Here is an 18,478-nt window from a genome sequence, read left to right on the forward strand (position 1 = left end):
AGGTAGGTCTAGAGAAGAAAGTTGAGGAATTAGGAGTGTTTCTTTGAGGGTAAGATCCATGACTGGCCTCTATGTGTGAAGGGGTTTGTTCATGAAACCCAAATGGCTTGTTCTCCAATGTGCACTAGCTTTTTTTTTTTTTTTTTTTTTTTTACGGATTTTCCTCCATTACATTTCCAATGCTATCCCAAAAGTCCCCCATATCCTCCCGCCCACTTCCCTACCCACCCATTCCCATTTTTTTGGCCCTGGCGTTCCCCTGTACTGGGGCATATTAAGTTTGCAAGTCCAATGGGCCTCTCTTTCCAGTGATGGCCAACTAGGCCATCTTTTGATACATATGCAGCTAGAGTCAAGAGCTCCGGGGTACTGGTTAGTTCATACTGTTGTTCCACCTATAGGGTTGCAGATCCCTTTAGTTCCTTGGGTACTTTCTCTAGCTCCTCCATTGGGAGCCCTGTGATCCATCCAATAGCTGACTGTGAGCATCTACTTCTGTGCTTGCTGGGCCCCGGTATAGTCTCACAAGAGACAGCTCGATCTGGGTCCTTTCAGCAAAATCTTGCTAGTGTATGCAATGGTGTCAGCGTTTGGAAGCTGATTATGGGGTGGATCCCTGGATATGGCAGTCTCTAGATGGTCCATCCTTTTGTCACAGCTCCAAACTTTGTCTCTGTAACTTCTTCCATGGGTGTTTTGTTCCCAATTCTAAGAAGGGGCACAGTGTCCACACTTTGGTCTTTATTCTTCTAGAGTTTCATGTGTTTAGCAAATTGTACCTTATATCTTGGGTATCCTAAGTTTTGGGCTAATATCCACTTATCAGTGAGTACATATTGTGTGAGTTCCTTTGTGATTGGGTTACCTCACTCAGGATGATGCCCTCCAGGTCCATCCATTTGCCTAGAAATTTCATAAATTCATTCTTTTTAATAGCTGAGTAGTACTCCATTGTGTAAATGTACCACATTTTCTGTATCCATTCCTCTGTTGAGGGGCATCTGGGTTCCTTCCAGCTTCTGGCTATTATAAATAAGGCTGCTATGAACATAGTGGAGCATGTGTCCTTCATACCGGTTGGGACATCTTCTTGATATATGCCCAGGAGAGGTATTGTGGGATCCTCCGGTAGTACTATGTCCAATTTTCTAAGGAACCGCCAGACTGATTTCCAGAGTGGTTGTACAAGCTTGCAATCCCACCAACAATGGAGAAGTGTTCCTCTTTCTCCACATCCTCGCCAGCATCTGCTGTCACCTGAATTTTTGATCTTAGCCATTCTGACTGGTGTGAGGTGGAATCTCAGGGTTGTTTTGATTTGCATTTCCCTGATGATTAAGGATGTTGAACATTTTTTCAGGTGCTTCTCTGCCATTCGGTATTCCTCGGGTGAGAATTCTTTGTTCACTTCTGAGCCCCATTTTTTAATGGGGTTATTTGATTTTCTGGAGTCCACCTTCTTGAGTTCTTTATATATATTGGATATTAGTCCCCTATCTGATTTAGGATAGGTAAAGATCCTTTCCCAATCTGTTGGTGGTCTTTTTGTCTTATTGATGGTATCTTTTGCCTTGCAGAAACTTTGCAGTTTCATGAGGTCCCATTTATCAATTCTCGATCTTACAGCGCAAGCCATTGCTGTTCTATTCAGGAATTTTTCCCCTATGCCCATATCCTCGAGGCTTTTCCCCACTTTCTCCTCTATAAGTTTCAATGTCTCTGGTTTTATGTGAAGTTCCTTGATCCACTTAGATTTGACCTTAGTTCAAGGAGATAGGAATGGATCCATTCACATTCTTCTACATGATAACAACCAGTTGTGCCAGCACCATTTGTTGAAAATGCTGTCTTTCGTCCACTGGATGGTTTTAGCTCCCTTGTCAAAGATCAAGTGACCATAGGTGTGTGGGTTCATTTCTGGGTCTTCAATTCTATTCCATTGGTCTACTTGTCTGTCAGTATACCAGTACCATGCAGTTTTTATCACAATTGCTCTGTAGTGAAGCTTTAGGTCAGGCATGGTGATTCCACCAGAGGTTCTTTTATCCTTTAGAAGAGTTTTTGCTATCCTAGGTTTTTTGTTATTCCAGATGAATTTGCAGATTGCTCTTTCTAATTCGTTGAAGAATTGAGTTGGAATTTTGATGGGGATTGCATTGAATCTGTAGATTGCTTTTGGCTAGATAGCCATTTGTACAATGTTGATCCCGCCAATCCATGAGCATGAGAGATCTTTCCATCTTCTGAGATCTTTAATTTCTTTCTTCAGAGACTTGAAGTTTTTATCATACAGATCTTTCACTTCCTTAGTTAGAGTCACGCCAAGATATTTTATATTATTTGTGACTATTGAGAAGGGTGTTGTTTCCCTAATTTCTTTCTCAGCCTGTTTATTCTTTGTGTAGAGAAAGGCCATTGACTTGTTTGAGTTAATTTTATATCCTGCTACCTCACCGAAGCAGTTTATCAGTTTTAGGAGTTCTCTGGTGGAATTTTTAGGGTCATTTATATATACTATCATATCATCTGCAAAAAGTGATATTTTGACTTCCTCTTTTCCAATTTGTATCCCCTTGATCTCCTTTTGTTGTCTAATTGCTCTGGCTAGGACTTCAAGTACAATGTTGAATAAGTATGGAGAGAGTGGACAGCCTTGTCTAGTCCCTGATTTTATTGGGATTGCTTCCAGCTTCTCACCATTTACTTTGATGTTGGATACTGGGTTGCTGTAGATTGCTTTTATCATGGTTAGGTATGGGCCTTGAATTCCTGATCTTTCCAAGACTTTCATCATGAATGGGTATTGGATCTTGTCGAATGCTTTTTCCGCATCTAACGAGATGATCATGTGGTTTTTGTCTTTGAGTTTGTTTATATACTGGATTACGTTGATGGATTTCTGTATATTAAACCATCACTGCATCCCTGGAATAAAACCTACTTGGTCAGGATGGATGATTGCTTTAATGTGTTCTTGGATTCGGTTAGTGAGAACTTTATTGAGGATTTTTGCATCGATATTCATAAGGGAAATTGGTCTTAAGTTCTCTATCTTTGTTGGATCTTTCTGTGGTTTAGGTATCAGAATGATTGTGGCTTCATAGAATGAGTTGGGTAGAGTTCCTTCTACTTCTATTTTGTGGAATAGTTTGTGCAGAACTGGAATTAGATCTTCTTTGAAGGTCTGGTAGAACTCTGCACTAAACCCATCTGGTCCTGGGCTTTTTTTGGCTGGGAGACTATTAATGACTGTTTCTATTTCTTTAGGGGATATGGGACTGTTTAGATCATTAATTTGATCCTGATTTAACTTTGGTACCTGGTATCTGTCTAGAAATTTGTCCATTTCGTCCAGGTTTTCCAGTTTTGTTGAGTATAGCCTTTTGTAGAAGGATCTGATGGTGTTTTGGATTTCTCCAGGATCTGTTGTTATGTCTCCATTTTCTATTCTGATTTTGTTAATTAAGATGTTGTCCCTGTGCCCTCTAGTGAGTCTAGCTAAGGGTTTATCTATCTTGTTGATTTTCTCAAAGAACCAACTCCTCGTTTGGTTAATTCTTTGAATAGTTCTTCTTGTTTCCACTTGATTGATTTCACCCCTGAGTTTGATTATTTCCTGCCGTCTACTCCTCTTGGGTGAATTTTCTTCCTTTTTTTTCTAGAGCTTTTAGATGTGTTGTCAAGCTGCTAGTGTGTATCACTTGGATTTTGTGTGTCCATTAAAGTTTTAAAAGTTGTACAATCTCTGTAGAATAACTTGTCACTAGGAGATCACACAAACCTTTAAGGCAGACACAAATCATGAACTATCACTTAGCACACCCTGGTGCCTACTGTGTATAAAACTGCAGGAAGACACTTGGGAGGCAGACGCATGTGAATTTCTGAGTTTGAGGCCAGCCTGGTCTTCAAAGTGAGTTCCAGGACAGCCAGGGCTACACAGAGAAACCCTGTCTCGAGAAAACAGAAAACAAAACAAAACAAAACAAAACTGGAGGAAGAGCCTGGGGAGATGTCTCAGTGGATAAAGTGCTTAGTGTACAACCAGGAGGACCTGAATTCAGAGCCCCAGCACCACAGTCAACATAACACTCAGCACGCCATGCCTGGAATCCCAGCACTGGGTGGGAGAAATGAGTATGCTCAGGGCTTTCTAGCTAGCCATCTAGCCGGTGCGCAAGTACCAGGTACAGTGAGACACTGCCCTAAAATAAACAAGGTAAAGAGTGATAGAGGAAGACACCCAAGATCAGCCTCTGGCCTACACACACACACACACACACACACACACACACACACACCAGACTTATGCACACAGATAATAAACATATATACATGCATAAGTATAACAAACATATACATATATACACATATAACAAACATATACATGTATAGATAAAGCAAATATATACAAATGCACATATAAAACACACATGCATGCTTACAAAGGAAAAAGTTGATCAGTCAGGAAAATAAGAAAACTATGAGACTGCCCAGTTAAAAACACATAGATATCTATAGAACATTTCATCCTAAACAAAAAGAATATACCTTCTTTTCAGCAACTCACAGTACCTTCTCCAAAACTAATTATATAGTCACAAAAGAGGCCTCAACAGATAAAAGAAGATGAAATAACCCCATGCATCCTATCAGATCACCATGGACTAAGGCTGATCTTCAATAGCAACAAAAACAACAGAAAGCCCACATACACATGGAAGCTGGACAACACCCTACTCAATGATAACTTGGTCAAGGAAAGCAGTCTAAGAGGAAAACTCATAGCTTTGAGTGCCTCCAAAAAGAAACTGGAGAGAGCATACACTAGCAGCTTGACAGCACACCTGAAAGCTCTAGAACAAAAAGAAGCAAGCACACCCAAGAGGAGTAGACAGCAGGAAATAATCAAACTCAGAGCTGAAATCAATCAAGTAGAAACAGAACTATACAAAGAATCAAGAAAACCAGGAACTGGTTCTTTGAGAAAATCAACAAGATAGACAAACCCTTAGCCAGACTAACCAGAGGGCACAGGGACAGTATCCAAATTAACAAAATCAGAAATGAAAAGAGAGACATAACAACAGAAACTGAGGAAATTAAAAAAAAAATCATCAGATCCTATGGCCAAGGCTGATATTCAGCAAAACTGGAAAATTCAGATAAAATGAACAATTTATTAGACAGATACCAAATGCCAAAGTTAAACAGAATCAGATAAACCATCTATACAGTTGCATAACCCTAAAGAAATAGAAACAGTCATTAAAAGTCTCCCAACCAAAAAAAGCACAGGACTAGATGGGTTTAGTGCAGACTTCTGTCAGACCTTAAAAGAAGACCTAATACCAATGCTCTTCAAACTATCCCACAAAATAGAAACAGAAGGAACACTACCCAATTCATCCTATGAAGCCACAGTTACACTGCATATTCTCCCTTGGAGAGGGAACGGTTTCTGTCTAATCAGGAACATGTCACAATTTCCTTTCATAGAGGACTTCATAAGAGATTTTTTTTTCTACTTCTACCATGTTTAATGTTCCAAATAGATTTTTAAAACTGGTTAAGTGCATATTACTTTTAGCTTTAGAGGGTGTCATGTATATTTAAGAGGCATTTAACTATTATAAATTATTTTATGACATAAAAATGTCAATACTTGGGGGGAGGGTATAGGGGGACTTTTGGGATAGCATTGGAAATGTAAATGAAGAAAATACCTAATTTTTAAAAAGTCAATACTGAGTTGTATATTTTAAAATAAATTTTATTAGTTTAATAAAAACAAAAACACATTGACTCTCCAAGGGGTTGCCATATTCAGGCTCTAGGACAGAAGTGAGCATAACTATCCACAACCATGATACTAAGTGATAACAATGTGTATTACGTTTTATTGCGCTTTTGAGACTTTGTTAGTTAAGAAGACACTCCTGTGTTGTGTCTTGTATCGTATTTAGTAACTCAGAATTCTGGAAATGCTATGGTTTCAGGCATTCCTCAGCGTTATCATTCCAGCCTGTGTGCCTGTGAGTCACTGTCTATATTCTGGATGAATAGAAATAAGTAAATGTTTTTCTGCTCCAACCATTGTCACCCTCGGTTCTCAAAGGAAAAGAAATGCCTTGGGGAAAGCAGCCTTCTGTGCTGTGGTATTGGATATAAAAAGTAAAACATGCCTCTTACATGTCTCGGTTTGTACTGTAATGATCATAAACCCAAGGAGCCTCTAACTTGAGAGAACACACAGCGCATATCTAGATACTGGTGTCTCAAGATTCAGAGAACAGGGTGCTAAGAGGTGCGAGGAACTTACTACAGAGACTTCAAAGGGAGAAATCATTTTTTTCTAGCAGAGACCAGGACATACCAGAGATAAAGTTTGAAATATCTGTATAATGTGTAAGTGTGAGAAGAGGATATATCAGGTCATGAATACAAGCACAGAATGAGAAAGCAAAGATATTAGCTGGAAAGGAGGGAATGCATGATGGCACAGTCACTGAAATAAGACTGAAAGGGGAAGTAAATAAGATCTGCCTAGGAACTTCGTGCCTAGAGCCAACTGGACCCCACGGGGCCCTTTCACGGCCACCTGGGCAGAGCATGGTTCTGCTATGTCTCCTGGATGTCTGGTCCCCCAAATTCCTATGTCTTCCAGCAGACACCTAAGATCCCTTGTCAAGGAAGCTTCTCTTATTTTCCCTTCAGACCATATCGGAAAATAGTGACTGTATAGTTATTTGTATGATTATTCTATACAAATGTCTTATCTCATTTGCCACTGTATTCCTAGTGCCAAATAAAAGCACTCATATTAGCATATTAGCACTCCGGAAGCTTTGGTTTGAAAAACCAGCGCTCTCATTCACAAAGAGACGAATCATGTCTGCAGGACTACAGGCAATGAGAGGAATGAATGTAGCTTCAAGCTCTAAACATTATGACAATAGTTTTATAAGAAAAAAAATGAACATGAACAAAACCTCACCATGTTTTTTTTTATTTTTCTAGTCTTCATTTGTATTATTAAATTGTTTTTTAAATTGTGTGTATGGCTAGAAACTCAGTTTCCTCTTAGTCAAGAATATAAGATAAAGTGATTTATACCTATAACCACCTGCCGCTAGGTTTGCTGAGTCTGAAATAGATCCAGTTAGTGAGTTTGTAACCAGTTTATTCACTGCTACGCTATTGCAGTGAAGACGCCTCCCCTCTGTTCCCTGCCCTGCCTGTGACCTTCATAGCATCCTTCAGTGCTGTGGCAATTGTAGCAGCTTCTTTCCATTACAGTTATTTTGTAGCTGTGTCTATTGTCTCTCACCAGAACGTTCTAAACTCATCACACATCCAGTTGCTACTGAGACTGTCAGCCATTTCCTCCCTAAAGCCCAAATGAACGTGCATCAACATGTTTACCTTGCAAGAATTTGAAACTACAGTATTTTCATTATTTATGTGAGCATCTCTTCACTTTAAGGAGCTAATCACAGATCCTAAGAAACAGTTTTTAAAACAGAAAATTAAAGGAATTCCTATGTTTAAGGCAGTCTACAATGACTGCTGAATGAAATAATTACTTCATCAGTAGCCTCACCGCTGTTTGCCTAAAGACAGCGTTCAAGTTCAGCAGCCTGGCATGTACTGAAAAGACTCATGTGGAAGAGAAATTATAATACTTTGATTTGCTGTGAAGACGGCACTAACCTTTCTTTTAAATTGTTATGTTTCCAGACGACAATCACTCATAGGAGAGTAATCTCAGTATAAACTACTTGATAAAGTCAATAATGAAATATATATAACATTTAGGGAATATAATGTGATATATATATTATATATATGATATATATATATTATATATATGATATATATATAATCTACATATGTGTGGCTCTTCCTGGGTAATCTCAGGCAACTTCAAATCCTGCAGCTTACGCTATGGCTTCTTCGCACCTCTTAGAAAGGGAGACAGCACCACTGCTAAGACACTGGTAGAACCAATGTGTCCGCCTGTGGAGGAGACTGTCCCCTCCTGACTCCCACTCCAGAGTTCATGGAGAAGCAGCACCTTGCACATCTGCATCCTGTGTGCCCTAAGGAAAATACAGTCTGTTTGCGATAGCCTTTCAAGAGCAATACCTACATCCAAGACTAGTTAATTTCAAAGGTCTTAGAGTGCATGTGTGACACCTCATTGTACCATTTGGATTTTCTTTACAGGACAAGGATGCCCATAAAGAGGTGAAGAAAATGATCAGTTCTTTGAAGAGGTAAATAAAAGACCTTATTCTTCAGCAAACCCAATACCGTCTTCTAGAATTTAACAGATTGTACTTTTATAATGCCTTTCTCCTTAATGTAGAGATTATGTACTCTCATTTGATTTGAAGGTCTAGCCTTGCCTTCTAGACCCACTGCACTATGAGACAAATCATGTTCTTTGGAGGCAGTACTTACTCTGATGTTAGTATGTAACGATCTCTGGACATGTATACTTCTTTGTTTATTCATGTCAATATACTACAGACTTTAGAATGTTTGTGTAACCAATACGTAATCTAATAAAATGCACCCTAGCAAATTGTTATTGTTTCACTAGACATTATAAAATGATTAATTCATGGTGAAAATGTAAACAATGGGCAGAATTGCTAGAAAAAAAGAAGAACAAGAGAAAAAAAAGCACAGCAAGCGATCAGGCATGCAAATAGAGCTGCAATAAAAATACTGTTCCACTGTCAAACTTGGAAGGGTTTTTTCCTCTTTTTAGGAAGTAGCTAATTTTAGCAGTATTACTATAAGATAAATGTATTCATATGTTGATAGTGTGAGGGTGTTTTTGCTGCAATCCTCTGGTTAAAATATATCTAAAGCCCCCCCCCAAAATATTAAGTCAAATCCTGCAGTGTCTCATCATAGAAATAATCCTAAAGAGAAAGCACAGGATATTGATATGAATTCCAACAAGAAAACAGTCGATCATGCTCAAGTTCCACTACAGTAGAAATATTTTAATATTAAAAATATATATGCTCAATATGGTGGCACACGCATAAATACCATCTCTTGGGAACAGGAGGAGGTATGATCATGGGTCCTAAGCCAGCCTGGGTTAAAAAGCAAGAGCCTGTCTCAAAAAAATGTATGATATGATATGATATGATATGATATGATATGGTATGATGTGGTATGATACGGGGAAAAGCAGGAAGATCATAAGTCCTACATAGACTAAATAGCAAGACTAGACCAGTGTGGGGTGGGAGGTGGGGGGAGAGAGTGTGTGTGTGTTATATGGCAATGTTTGTGAACAAAACAAAATGGTATATAAATGTAAAATCAGATTGTGAAAATATGCCAGAAAATTATTAGTAGAGAATAAACTAAAATAATGAGTTTTATTTCTGTGAGTATGTCTTTTACTTGCTTTTCCAAATTTTTAGTAATAAACTAACACAACTTTTAAAAATCAAGCTTAGTCATCAGTGATTGGTAAAGATATCAGTGGTACCCTTCAACCACCCTAGAAATCAAAGTAAAACTTGAATCTTGTTTGCTCTCCCCAACACACACACACACACACACACACACACACACACACACACACGAGGTGGAAACTTAAGGGTTCTTTGGAGAGTCAGTTGAGTTGGATGGTGTTTTGCTGGGGCAAACATGTGAAGGAATGTTTTCCTGAAGTGGACACAGGTGAAAGACTAAGGCAGACTTGTGAAGGAACATTTCACTGAAACAGACACAGGAGAGAAGACGTTCTGCTAAAGCAAGCATGTGAAAGGACACGTGATGAAGGATTCTCTGCTAACAACACGCATGTGTTGGTCTGCCTTACACTGCTTAGTTGAGCTCCATTTGTCAGGACTCCATGGACTCCAGCTGATCGGATGCACATGCCGAAGCAAGGCACGTGGTGAAGGACACATAATCTTTGGAGGGTATAAATAGGACTCAACGGAGTGATGGAGACAGAACTTAGCTTGCTTGTGGGTCTCAAGTCTTCACTGATCTTTGCTTCCCTGAGAAGCACAGCTAAGAACTTCTGGTGTTCCTGGTAGTCCCTCCTGCTGATTCAAGCCTAGGCTAAGGCCTGGCTGTCTCTGCTAGGTCATGTCACTGCTGTTGCAGTACAGGGGAATGCCAGGACAAGGAAGCGGGAGTGGGTAGGTTGGGGAGCAGTGCTTGGGAAGGGTATAAGGGGGTTTGGGGATAACATTTGAAATGTAAATGAAGAAAATATCTAATAAAAATGCCTTAAAATAAAAATATAAAGAATAAAAATTTAAAAAGTAGGCATTGAAAAAATTCACTCAAAACTCCTAAGCCCTCACTTAGAGATGCCAGTTACTTAGATGGGACAGTCTCTTCTCTCTTATCTAGAGGCCAGTTGAGGTACCAAACCAATCATTTTCCTCTACAGATGGTCTACAGGCTAGATGGGGGAGAAAGCAAGCAGGTCGCCTCCTGCCCTTTGCTGGGTCTACAGTGCTATTGATAGTGACTGACGATCTCTAAAAAGCTTAAAAAGTAATAAATAATACTAGTAATAATATGCAAGTTGAGGCAGGCTATTCCAGCTAGCAATAAATGGCACAGTGTTATCACATCATAGGCACCATGGAAACAGCTCCACAGACAGCTCCTTCCAACAGAAAGCTAAAGTTTAGTGGCTGCCTCTAAGGAATATGAGAAAGAAAGAGAAACAGTGTCCTTACAGGTAGAAGGGACTTGAGACTCTAGCCATAAGATGAAATGTTTACTAATTTCAACAAAGTTTCTGTTTGGTCCCTGCCATCACCACATCTCCAGTGGGCAGGTTGGGAGCCACTGGTCAGATAATTCGTGTGATAGTTTATGGATTAGTCCTTGGTCCCATAGCAGTGTTACACTCCTCCTTCAGTCCTTAGAGTATTGGCAATTTCTGGCCCATGTGGCAGTTCCTCTCATAGAGTGTTAATGGAGAAAAGTCCCCAACCCCACCCCACCATAGTCACACCTCGTAAAATTACCAGTAAACCCAGGATGTCTGTGTCCCACACTCTCTGGAGCACCTGCATCTAGTGTGTTGCTGTCGGTACCAAACCATGTGAGCGAGATGACACATGTGATAGGACCAACCCGAAGGTCTATGGGTTTTTTTGGGGGGAGTTGTTTGTTTGTTTGTGTTATTTTTTGCCTTGTAACAGCTATTTTTCCTGTGCAGCCTACTGCATTACATATAGAATATTATATCCCCTCCAGGAAATTCCATACAAGTTCTTCTGTGTGAATACTAATTTCCTGCGGTTGCTTCACTCACCATTCAAGATACCTGACCTTGGAAAAAACAGATCATGGTCAGCATGCAGGTGTTGAGTCCAGACTAACAGGACCCCTTCCACGTAAAGATGAAGGACACAGAGTCTGACTTTTCAGGAGACTTCGTGTACAATGCTGGACCAAGGGAGTTCTAATCCAGAACTTGGAGTCTCTCCCGAAGATACAAATCAAGACTGTATGTTACAATTTCTCATAACACATGAGAGAAATAAACACAGTGTTCTGACATCTTAGTGCTTTTATGTCACTTAGTTTGTGTTGTTAGCTCTCCTCCTGCAGGACACATGGCCTTCGCTGTAATAAAAATGGAGTCATGTCAGTTGAGCCCCTCCCCACTTATAGCACAAGTTTTTTATTTTGTAATGTGTTTATACATTTGAATTGGTTAAAGCTGAACAGGACCATCAATATATCTTCTATACCAAACTTTCCATTTTAAATAAATAGCTTAAGCTCTGGTATAAGAGGAACATAGCGCCAGAGCATCCCACTGGCCAAGCCAGGCCTGGGATGCTGACCTTGACCTTGGAATCTCATGTATTCTCAAATCCACTTGGAACCGAGGGCTGTTTCCATGTTGTTACTGGAGTCCAGCGTACCTAACGGAATGGGCGCTCTGGGAACAGTAACTTGCATGATGATTAATGGTTGCTCTCGTGTTGTTTTTCCTGTATCAACTTATTTTACCCACCATTGGATCTCAACCCCACTCCTCATATTGTGGTGACTCTCCCCCCACACCCCCCAAATCGTGAAATTATTATGTCGCTACTTCAGAACTGTAGTTTTGCTATGTTAGGAGTTGTAATGTAACTATCTGATATACAAGATATCTGACAGGTGATCTCCAAGGGGGTCACGACCGACCCACAGGCTGAGAACCACTATCACACACCAACCCTATGCCGAAAGGGCATTTCATTTTATGCTGTTTATATCATGGATGCCAGAATACAAGATATAAACCACCATGTCCTGAACTGGAGACCAGAAGCAGGGAATGCTCCAGGGTCCATGTTGAGCCACTGCCTTCTCCTGTCAAGTAAATGGGGCAGAGGGGGGATGGGTGGAAGTAGAGCAAGGAGCAAATGATAGAAAGTAGCAAGAAAACCCTAAAACCGGAAGGAAGGGGAAAGAAGGGTGGGAGAATAAGAAGAAAGTAAAGAAAGATACTTACTATATAAGCTATGGGATTGTTTTTAGTGTTCTATCATAGATTCCTGACAACCTATTGCATAATCTTCTAATGTTAATTTTTCGCACCTTTGCCCCCTCCCCTAGATAAGAGGAGAAGAGGATGGGGAGGCTTAGATTGAGCAACACGGCCTAGTTTGTCTCGGTGTCGTATAGGAAGAGCCTCGTTGTAGACTTTGTAGCTCATTAATTGTGATGAACAAGACTGGCTTCTTCCCCCAAGACAAGGTAGACTTCAATTATCATCTTCATGTTCTGTGATCTCAGCTCTCCCAGCATGCATTTTGCTTTAGGTTCCTGTGGCCAAGTCACTAAGGATGATTTTTTAAAAAATAGCCTTATTGAGATATTATTAACCTACAAATAATTACACATATTTGGACTCACATCCTTTGACAAATTTTGACATATGCGTATGCCCATGAAGTCTCTCGCGCAACCAAGAACATTTCTATAACCTCAAACTCTAGTCCACGCCCTTTAGAGTCTTCCCCATCTTCCTCTGCCCCTTGTTCTCTGCTGCAGCCACACACAACGGCTGACCCACTTGCTGTTGCTGTAGACTGAGCCCTTGCATAAAATACAGCTCAGAAGTAGAAAAGAAATGAGCTGCTGCATGTTACACCAACGGGTGGAGCTCAAGATAATCAATGCTTAAAGAAGTCAGAAAGAGGTCCACTCTGTATGCTTACATACAATTCTACAGTGTTCGATGTACAGCGATGCCTCCTAGCATAATGGAAGCCAGCCAGAGCAAAGGAAGTCCCGCCCTGTCAAATCCTGTCCCTGTCCCTGTCCCTGTCCCTGTCCCTGTGTTGTTTGTCTTCATCATTGCCACCTCTCTTCAGTTCAAGATTGATTTCTGTCTTGTGACCAAAATGTGTAGTCCTTAGCAATGAGCTCTTACCATGGTGAATGGGCAGCAGCACTGGCCTCTGGGGCCTGAGTGGTCACTACAGGAGATGCCCCATACCTACCATCTAGATTCATGTTTAATAACTCATCTCTGAGAATAGCAATGTCCTCCCATGCAGGGGTTCTTCCAAATGCCTTTTTTTAAATCATAACATAGACTTTTAGGGCTTTTCCTTCCTCTGAGTGTCTCGTATACCACCGTTTTCCACTTTCATTCAAGGAAAATAATTTTTACTTTCTGTTTTGATGTCTTCTTTAACATGGGAGTCATGTGGAAGCTGTGTACCTGTCATCTCAAGCATCACATCCCCTAGGCTATGCAGGAAGCCCCGTGCACACACCATCCTCCTTGGCTCTCCAGGCCTTCCTCCTGAAGCTTTCCCCTTGGGAGGGGAATGAAGCAAAGAATGACACTGATGCCAACATTGTGTTGTCTTCCCAGTGTTGCCCACTGCTTAAAGGCCGGTTCAACTGTCCCACATGTCCTTCCAACAGATCTCCAGAATTGTCTCACTGAGCATACACTGTCTGCATGCCAGACAGACTGGATTGGTCATTACTCAAAAGCTTTCCAGTACTCATCTGGCCAACTGCTTGCTTTTATTCCCTGTGTGAATAAATGCCCCATGACTGCCCATTGAAGTCAAAGTCTAGCTCCTCGATGAAAGGTCCTCATCAAAACCTCGTGACCTGTGTCATCAGGTGTGATCTCACCCACCTCAAATGCCAGAACACTTTTCTGAACCTTCTTTCAGTCCAACCAACATCAGTGAGGTGAAACAGAAGTCCTGTGTCATTTACCTTCACAGTGCCTATCCATGTGTGCTCATTTAACATTTGTGAAACAACAACAAAAAAAAGCCAACATCCTAAAATGGAAGGTTGAGAGCCACTGCCATCCTTGGCTGTGGTGTGGCAGGGGAGGGGCAGAGAGCGGGCATAGAGGGAGAAGCAAAAGGGTGGGGGCATAGTAGATGCTAACAAGGCAGAGGCTAAGCAAGAGGCAGCAAGGCTGATGTGGTGTGAAGACCAGTTTTTAACATATCATCAAATAATGTAGTGAAATTGTTTAGCCCCTGGGATAGGTTAAGAAAAGGATCATGGAACAAAAGTTAGACAAGATGATGACATATACCTGGTTCATTCAAGTAGAAAACAGGATCCAGGGGCCTGGTTTCCAACACTGTTTTGGACAGCACTAAAATAAACCATATTGAAGCCATATATTCAACTTCAAAATTTCAAATGACTTAGAATTAATGTCCTTGGGGGCTAACTCCATTTCCCTTTACTTTGTTTCTGCTTTCTAAAAGTTAAAGCAGTTAAAAATAAAAGGCAAAGAATTCATTCTTGAAATTTGTAGAATTGTTAACTTAGCCAAGACTGTAACAAGTGTCTCCCATGGGAGAGGAAGGGTCTATGGAGGTGGTTCACTGGAAAGGAAAACAGTAACTTAAGAGGAATTTCGAAAAATAGAGCTTGGTAGCCATATGAGATAAATTCCCGGGAAGGTGCCTAACTCTTAGGGACCTTCTCTTACTTGTCCCTGAGAGTAGTGATTTTCCATGAGATGTTTCTATTATACATCGTGTCCCTTTTTAAATTTGCATCAACATGTACAGTTTCACTGCTACAGGACTGTAATTTATACTTCATAACACGCTTGAGATATGTTTTGTCTAATGCTTGCAAATCCCTCCCTGAACATACCATGGATTGGCCGGAGAAACTTCGGAGCAAGGGAGCAGTTCATCTGAGTTCCCTGAAACACGCTTGACTGAGTTTTGTTAGCACCCCAATTCTTCACACAGAACAACTTGCTTGTGTACAGCCATTCCACAGTGTCTCTTGACTTTCCTCCAGGTCACCAGGATGGATGTGGTTTCAGAATGGAACCTTGCAGGAAGCACAGGGCCTGTGAGGAATGTAGTGACCATAAATAGCTACCCCTCTGTTTAAGGTCCTGTCCAAGAGAGAGCTGATGAACTGGGTCATTTCCTACACGGATCATCCTACAAAGTATCGGTGCACCACAGTGGCTCTGCCTGAGACTCACTCAATGTTTTAATAGTGGTTTTGGGGACCAGCTGCCTACCGCAGACCAGGACCTAAAGGAGTTCTTTCAAGTGAAGGCTAGCTCCGATTTTCTCAAAATACAAAAGCTGTCTCGTTTTTACACTAAATGTACTGAGCTGTAGATTACATATAAGAAAACGCTGATAACTTACTTGTATCATTTGTAAAGTTCCTCTTGCCCTTTCCCATTTAGGGCCCCATCCACCTCCATCCCAGCCCCATTTAACACCTGATCTGCCTTCTGGCACTTGGGTTCACTGTTTTCTAGCACTCCACAAAAGTGGAATCCCATGTAGATTCCTAAACATGGCTCTTTGGCTGAGCGTGTTTTGAAATTCATATATGACATAGAGACATGTAATTTTCAAGTTCATTTCAGAGGCATCTCCAGCTTGAAAACAAATTTGTTTCACCTGTGTAGGTTGACTTGAGGCTTGGAATTATGAAAAGCTGACTTGAATTTTCACACACAGGTCTTTCTGCAGATTGGTTGGTTGGTTGGTTGGTTGGGTTTTTTTGCAGATGTGTTTTTGTTAAGAAGAAAAGACTGGGAATGGTGGTGGTGTTTCTCATAACTAGTATGTATTAATATCATAAGGCGTCACAAGACTACTTTTCAAACAGTTGTACCACTTCCTGGTAGCTGCACATGCTCACCAGCTCTTGGTGTCCTCCATCTTGAATTTCACACATCCAAGCAGGTGTGTCTCCATGTCCTTTTGTAGACACATTGCTGGCTGCTGATGTTGAAAGCCTCCCCCATACCTTTAAGTATCTTCTTCCTTAACTCTGTTATACTGACTAGTTCAATGTCTCTAACTGATTAATTCTACTTTTTAAAGTTGAGCTTGCCCTTATCCTTTTGAGAGATTCAGTCTAAGATAAAATTTGTTCCACATTTCAGAGCAGTCATTGCATGGCAACCCAAGATTTCATCCCTATAACATTATGTGATTCCTCCCTTAACCGCCTGCCCTTGTTGACAGTGGAAAACAATCCTCGTCTGGCCTGGGTCTGATCTCTGTGAAACAGTCAGCACATTGTTTTAAGTTTTTCACTGCGTCTATTAACTTTAAAAGAACACACGTCTTGGTTCAACAAAAAATGCATAAATCCAGATAAAAGAAATTTTTAATGAGATGTTTATCCCTCCAGCTCTTTTTTTTCTTTTGATGATGATGATGAATAGTGACATTTCTTTTGATGATGATGAAGAATAGTGACGTTTCTTTACTTTTCAGAATCTTCTTGGGATGCTCTGGAAAGGGTGCAGGCAGGAAGCCATCACTGTGCTGAAGTTAGGCAGTGGGTCTTTATGAGGTCTGGGTGCCTCCCACCCTTTGCCTGCTCTGCCTGGAGATATGTCACCTCCTTCCCCACCACTGCCAAAAAGAGCCTATTTCAGCCAGCATACTTAACTTGTGCTAGACATGATGCACAAAGACTGGACCCACGCTAGACTCCCAACCCTACACCCCTAACAACACCTTAGCTTGGTGCTAAACTGCAAGGGTGGTGAGTTCTGGCAAGCTTAGTTCTAGGATCTTTCTTGAAACTGTCCCAGATAGAGGAAGCTAAGGCATGAAAATCAGACTTTTTCAGGGAAGAACTTTGGGTTTCCAGTAATCGATTCTCAACAGACCTTCTACCAATCAATAGATAACCAATAGCCATAAATTATCAAAAACCACTCAAGATCCCAAAAGATATCCTGTATTGTCAAAGGAAGATTAAATTACAGGTGATAGTTAAAATATTTTTATTAGATATTTTCTTCATTTACATTTCAAATGCTATTCCCCTTTCCTAGTTTCCTCACCAAAAATCCCCTATACCTTCCCTGCTCCCCCTGCTCCCCAAACCACCCACTCCTACTTCCTGGCCCTGGCATTCCCCTATACTGGGGCATATAATCTTCGCAAGACCGAGGGCCTCTTCTCCCATTGATGGCTGACTAGGCCATCCTCTGCTACATATGCAACTAGAGACACAAGCTCTGGGGGAGTACTGGTTAGTTGTTCCTCCTATAGGGTTGCAGACCCCTTCAGCTCCTTGGGTACTTTCTCTAGCTCCTTCATTGGGGACCCTGTGTTCCATCCAATAGATGACTGTGAGCATCACTTCTGTATTTGCCAGGCATTGGCATACCCTCACAGGAGACAGCTATATCATATTTAATATGCTGATATGCTGTAATTCTATTAAAATTCTCTAAACTCACATCCTCCAAACTTCCTTTGGTTTTGCTTGCTTTGGTTCGGTTTTTGTTTTTTGAGTGTTTATTTTGGTTTTTTTGGGGGGGGTGCTTATTTTGTTTTGTTTTTGAGCCAAGGTCACACAGTTCAAGCTGGCCTTAGCTCATAGTGCTCTTGTCTAGATCTCCTGATCTTTTATGGATACATGCTACTATACTCAGCTGCCAAATGACTTTAATTTGCATTTTACTTATCATCATCATCATTGTTATTACTATGTTTAAATGCAGATATCTGTATGCCATGGTGTGTGTGTGTGTGTGTGTGTGTGTGTGTGTGTGTGTGTGACAACTTTGTGGAACTGGTTCTCTCTTTCCGGTTTCACATGGATTCCAGGAATTAAACTTAAGTCTTTGGATTTTGCAGTGTCAGAACATGGTCTAGGACCAGACTCCTGTAAGGAGAATTCTGAGAGCTTGGGAGTACACTGCAAGAAAACAAGTCTTGTGAGCTCAGTCTCTTCAAACCACAGACTTGTTCTGGCAATGTGTTTTCGTGCTCCTCCCAGGAGTAGCAGATAGGAGAGAGTTTGCTTCAGGTTATCACTATGGCTTACAGGTAGTATTAAATGTGTAAACTGTTCTTTATATGCCTCTATGGGAAAACATGCTTTTGCCATGTGCTGCTTGTTCTTGTCATTGTATACTTCTTGAACTCAAGAGAACTTTACCCATATGACTGTTCTTACCCTCTCAGGG

The 18,478-nt window shown here is 40.9% G+C and overlaps 1 protein-coding gene across 18 annotated transcripts in view; it reads left to right on the forward strand.

Moving 5' to 3' along the window:
• The window catches only part of Rmdn2 (regulator of microtubule dynamics 2), a 106,381-nt gene extending 94,808 nt beyond the window's left edge, over positions 1 to 11,573 (forward strand). For 12 of the 18 annotated variants that reach the window (XM_006524498.3, XM_006524499.3, XM_006524497.1 and 9 more), the window contains 2 exons: positions 8,230 to 8,279; positions 11,263 to 11,573. In XM_006524498.3, the coding sequence (XP_006524561.1) occupies positions 8,230 to 8,279; positions 11,263 to 11,290 (78 nt within the window). In that variant the 3' untranslated portion in view covers positions 11,291 to 11,573. Of the gene's footprint in view, positions 1 to 8,229; positions 9,411 to 11,262 lie in introns of those variants that run through there. The other 6 variants (NM_001368309.1, NM_001368314.1, NM_001368313.1 and 3 more) reach the window with 3 other exon arrangements.
• The last annotated feature ends 6,905 nt before the right edge of the window (positions 11,574 to 18,478 follow it).

Source organism: Mus musculus, chromosome 17 (genome assembly GCF_000001635.26).
Source record: "Mus musculus strain C57BL/6J chromosome 17, GRCm38.p6 C57BL/6J".
Taxonomy (NCBI): domain Eukaryota; kingdom Metazoa; phylum Chordata; class Mammalia; order Rodentia; family Muridae; genus Mus; species Mus musculus.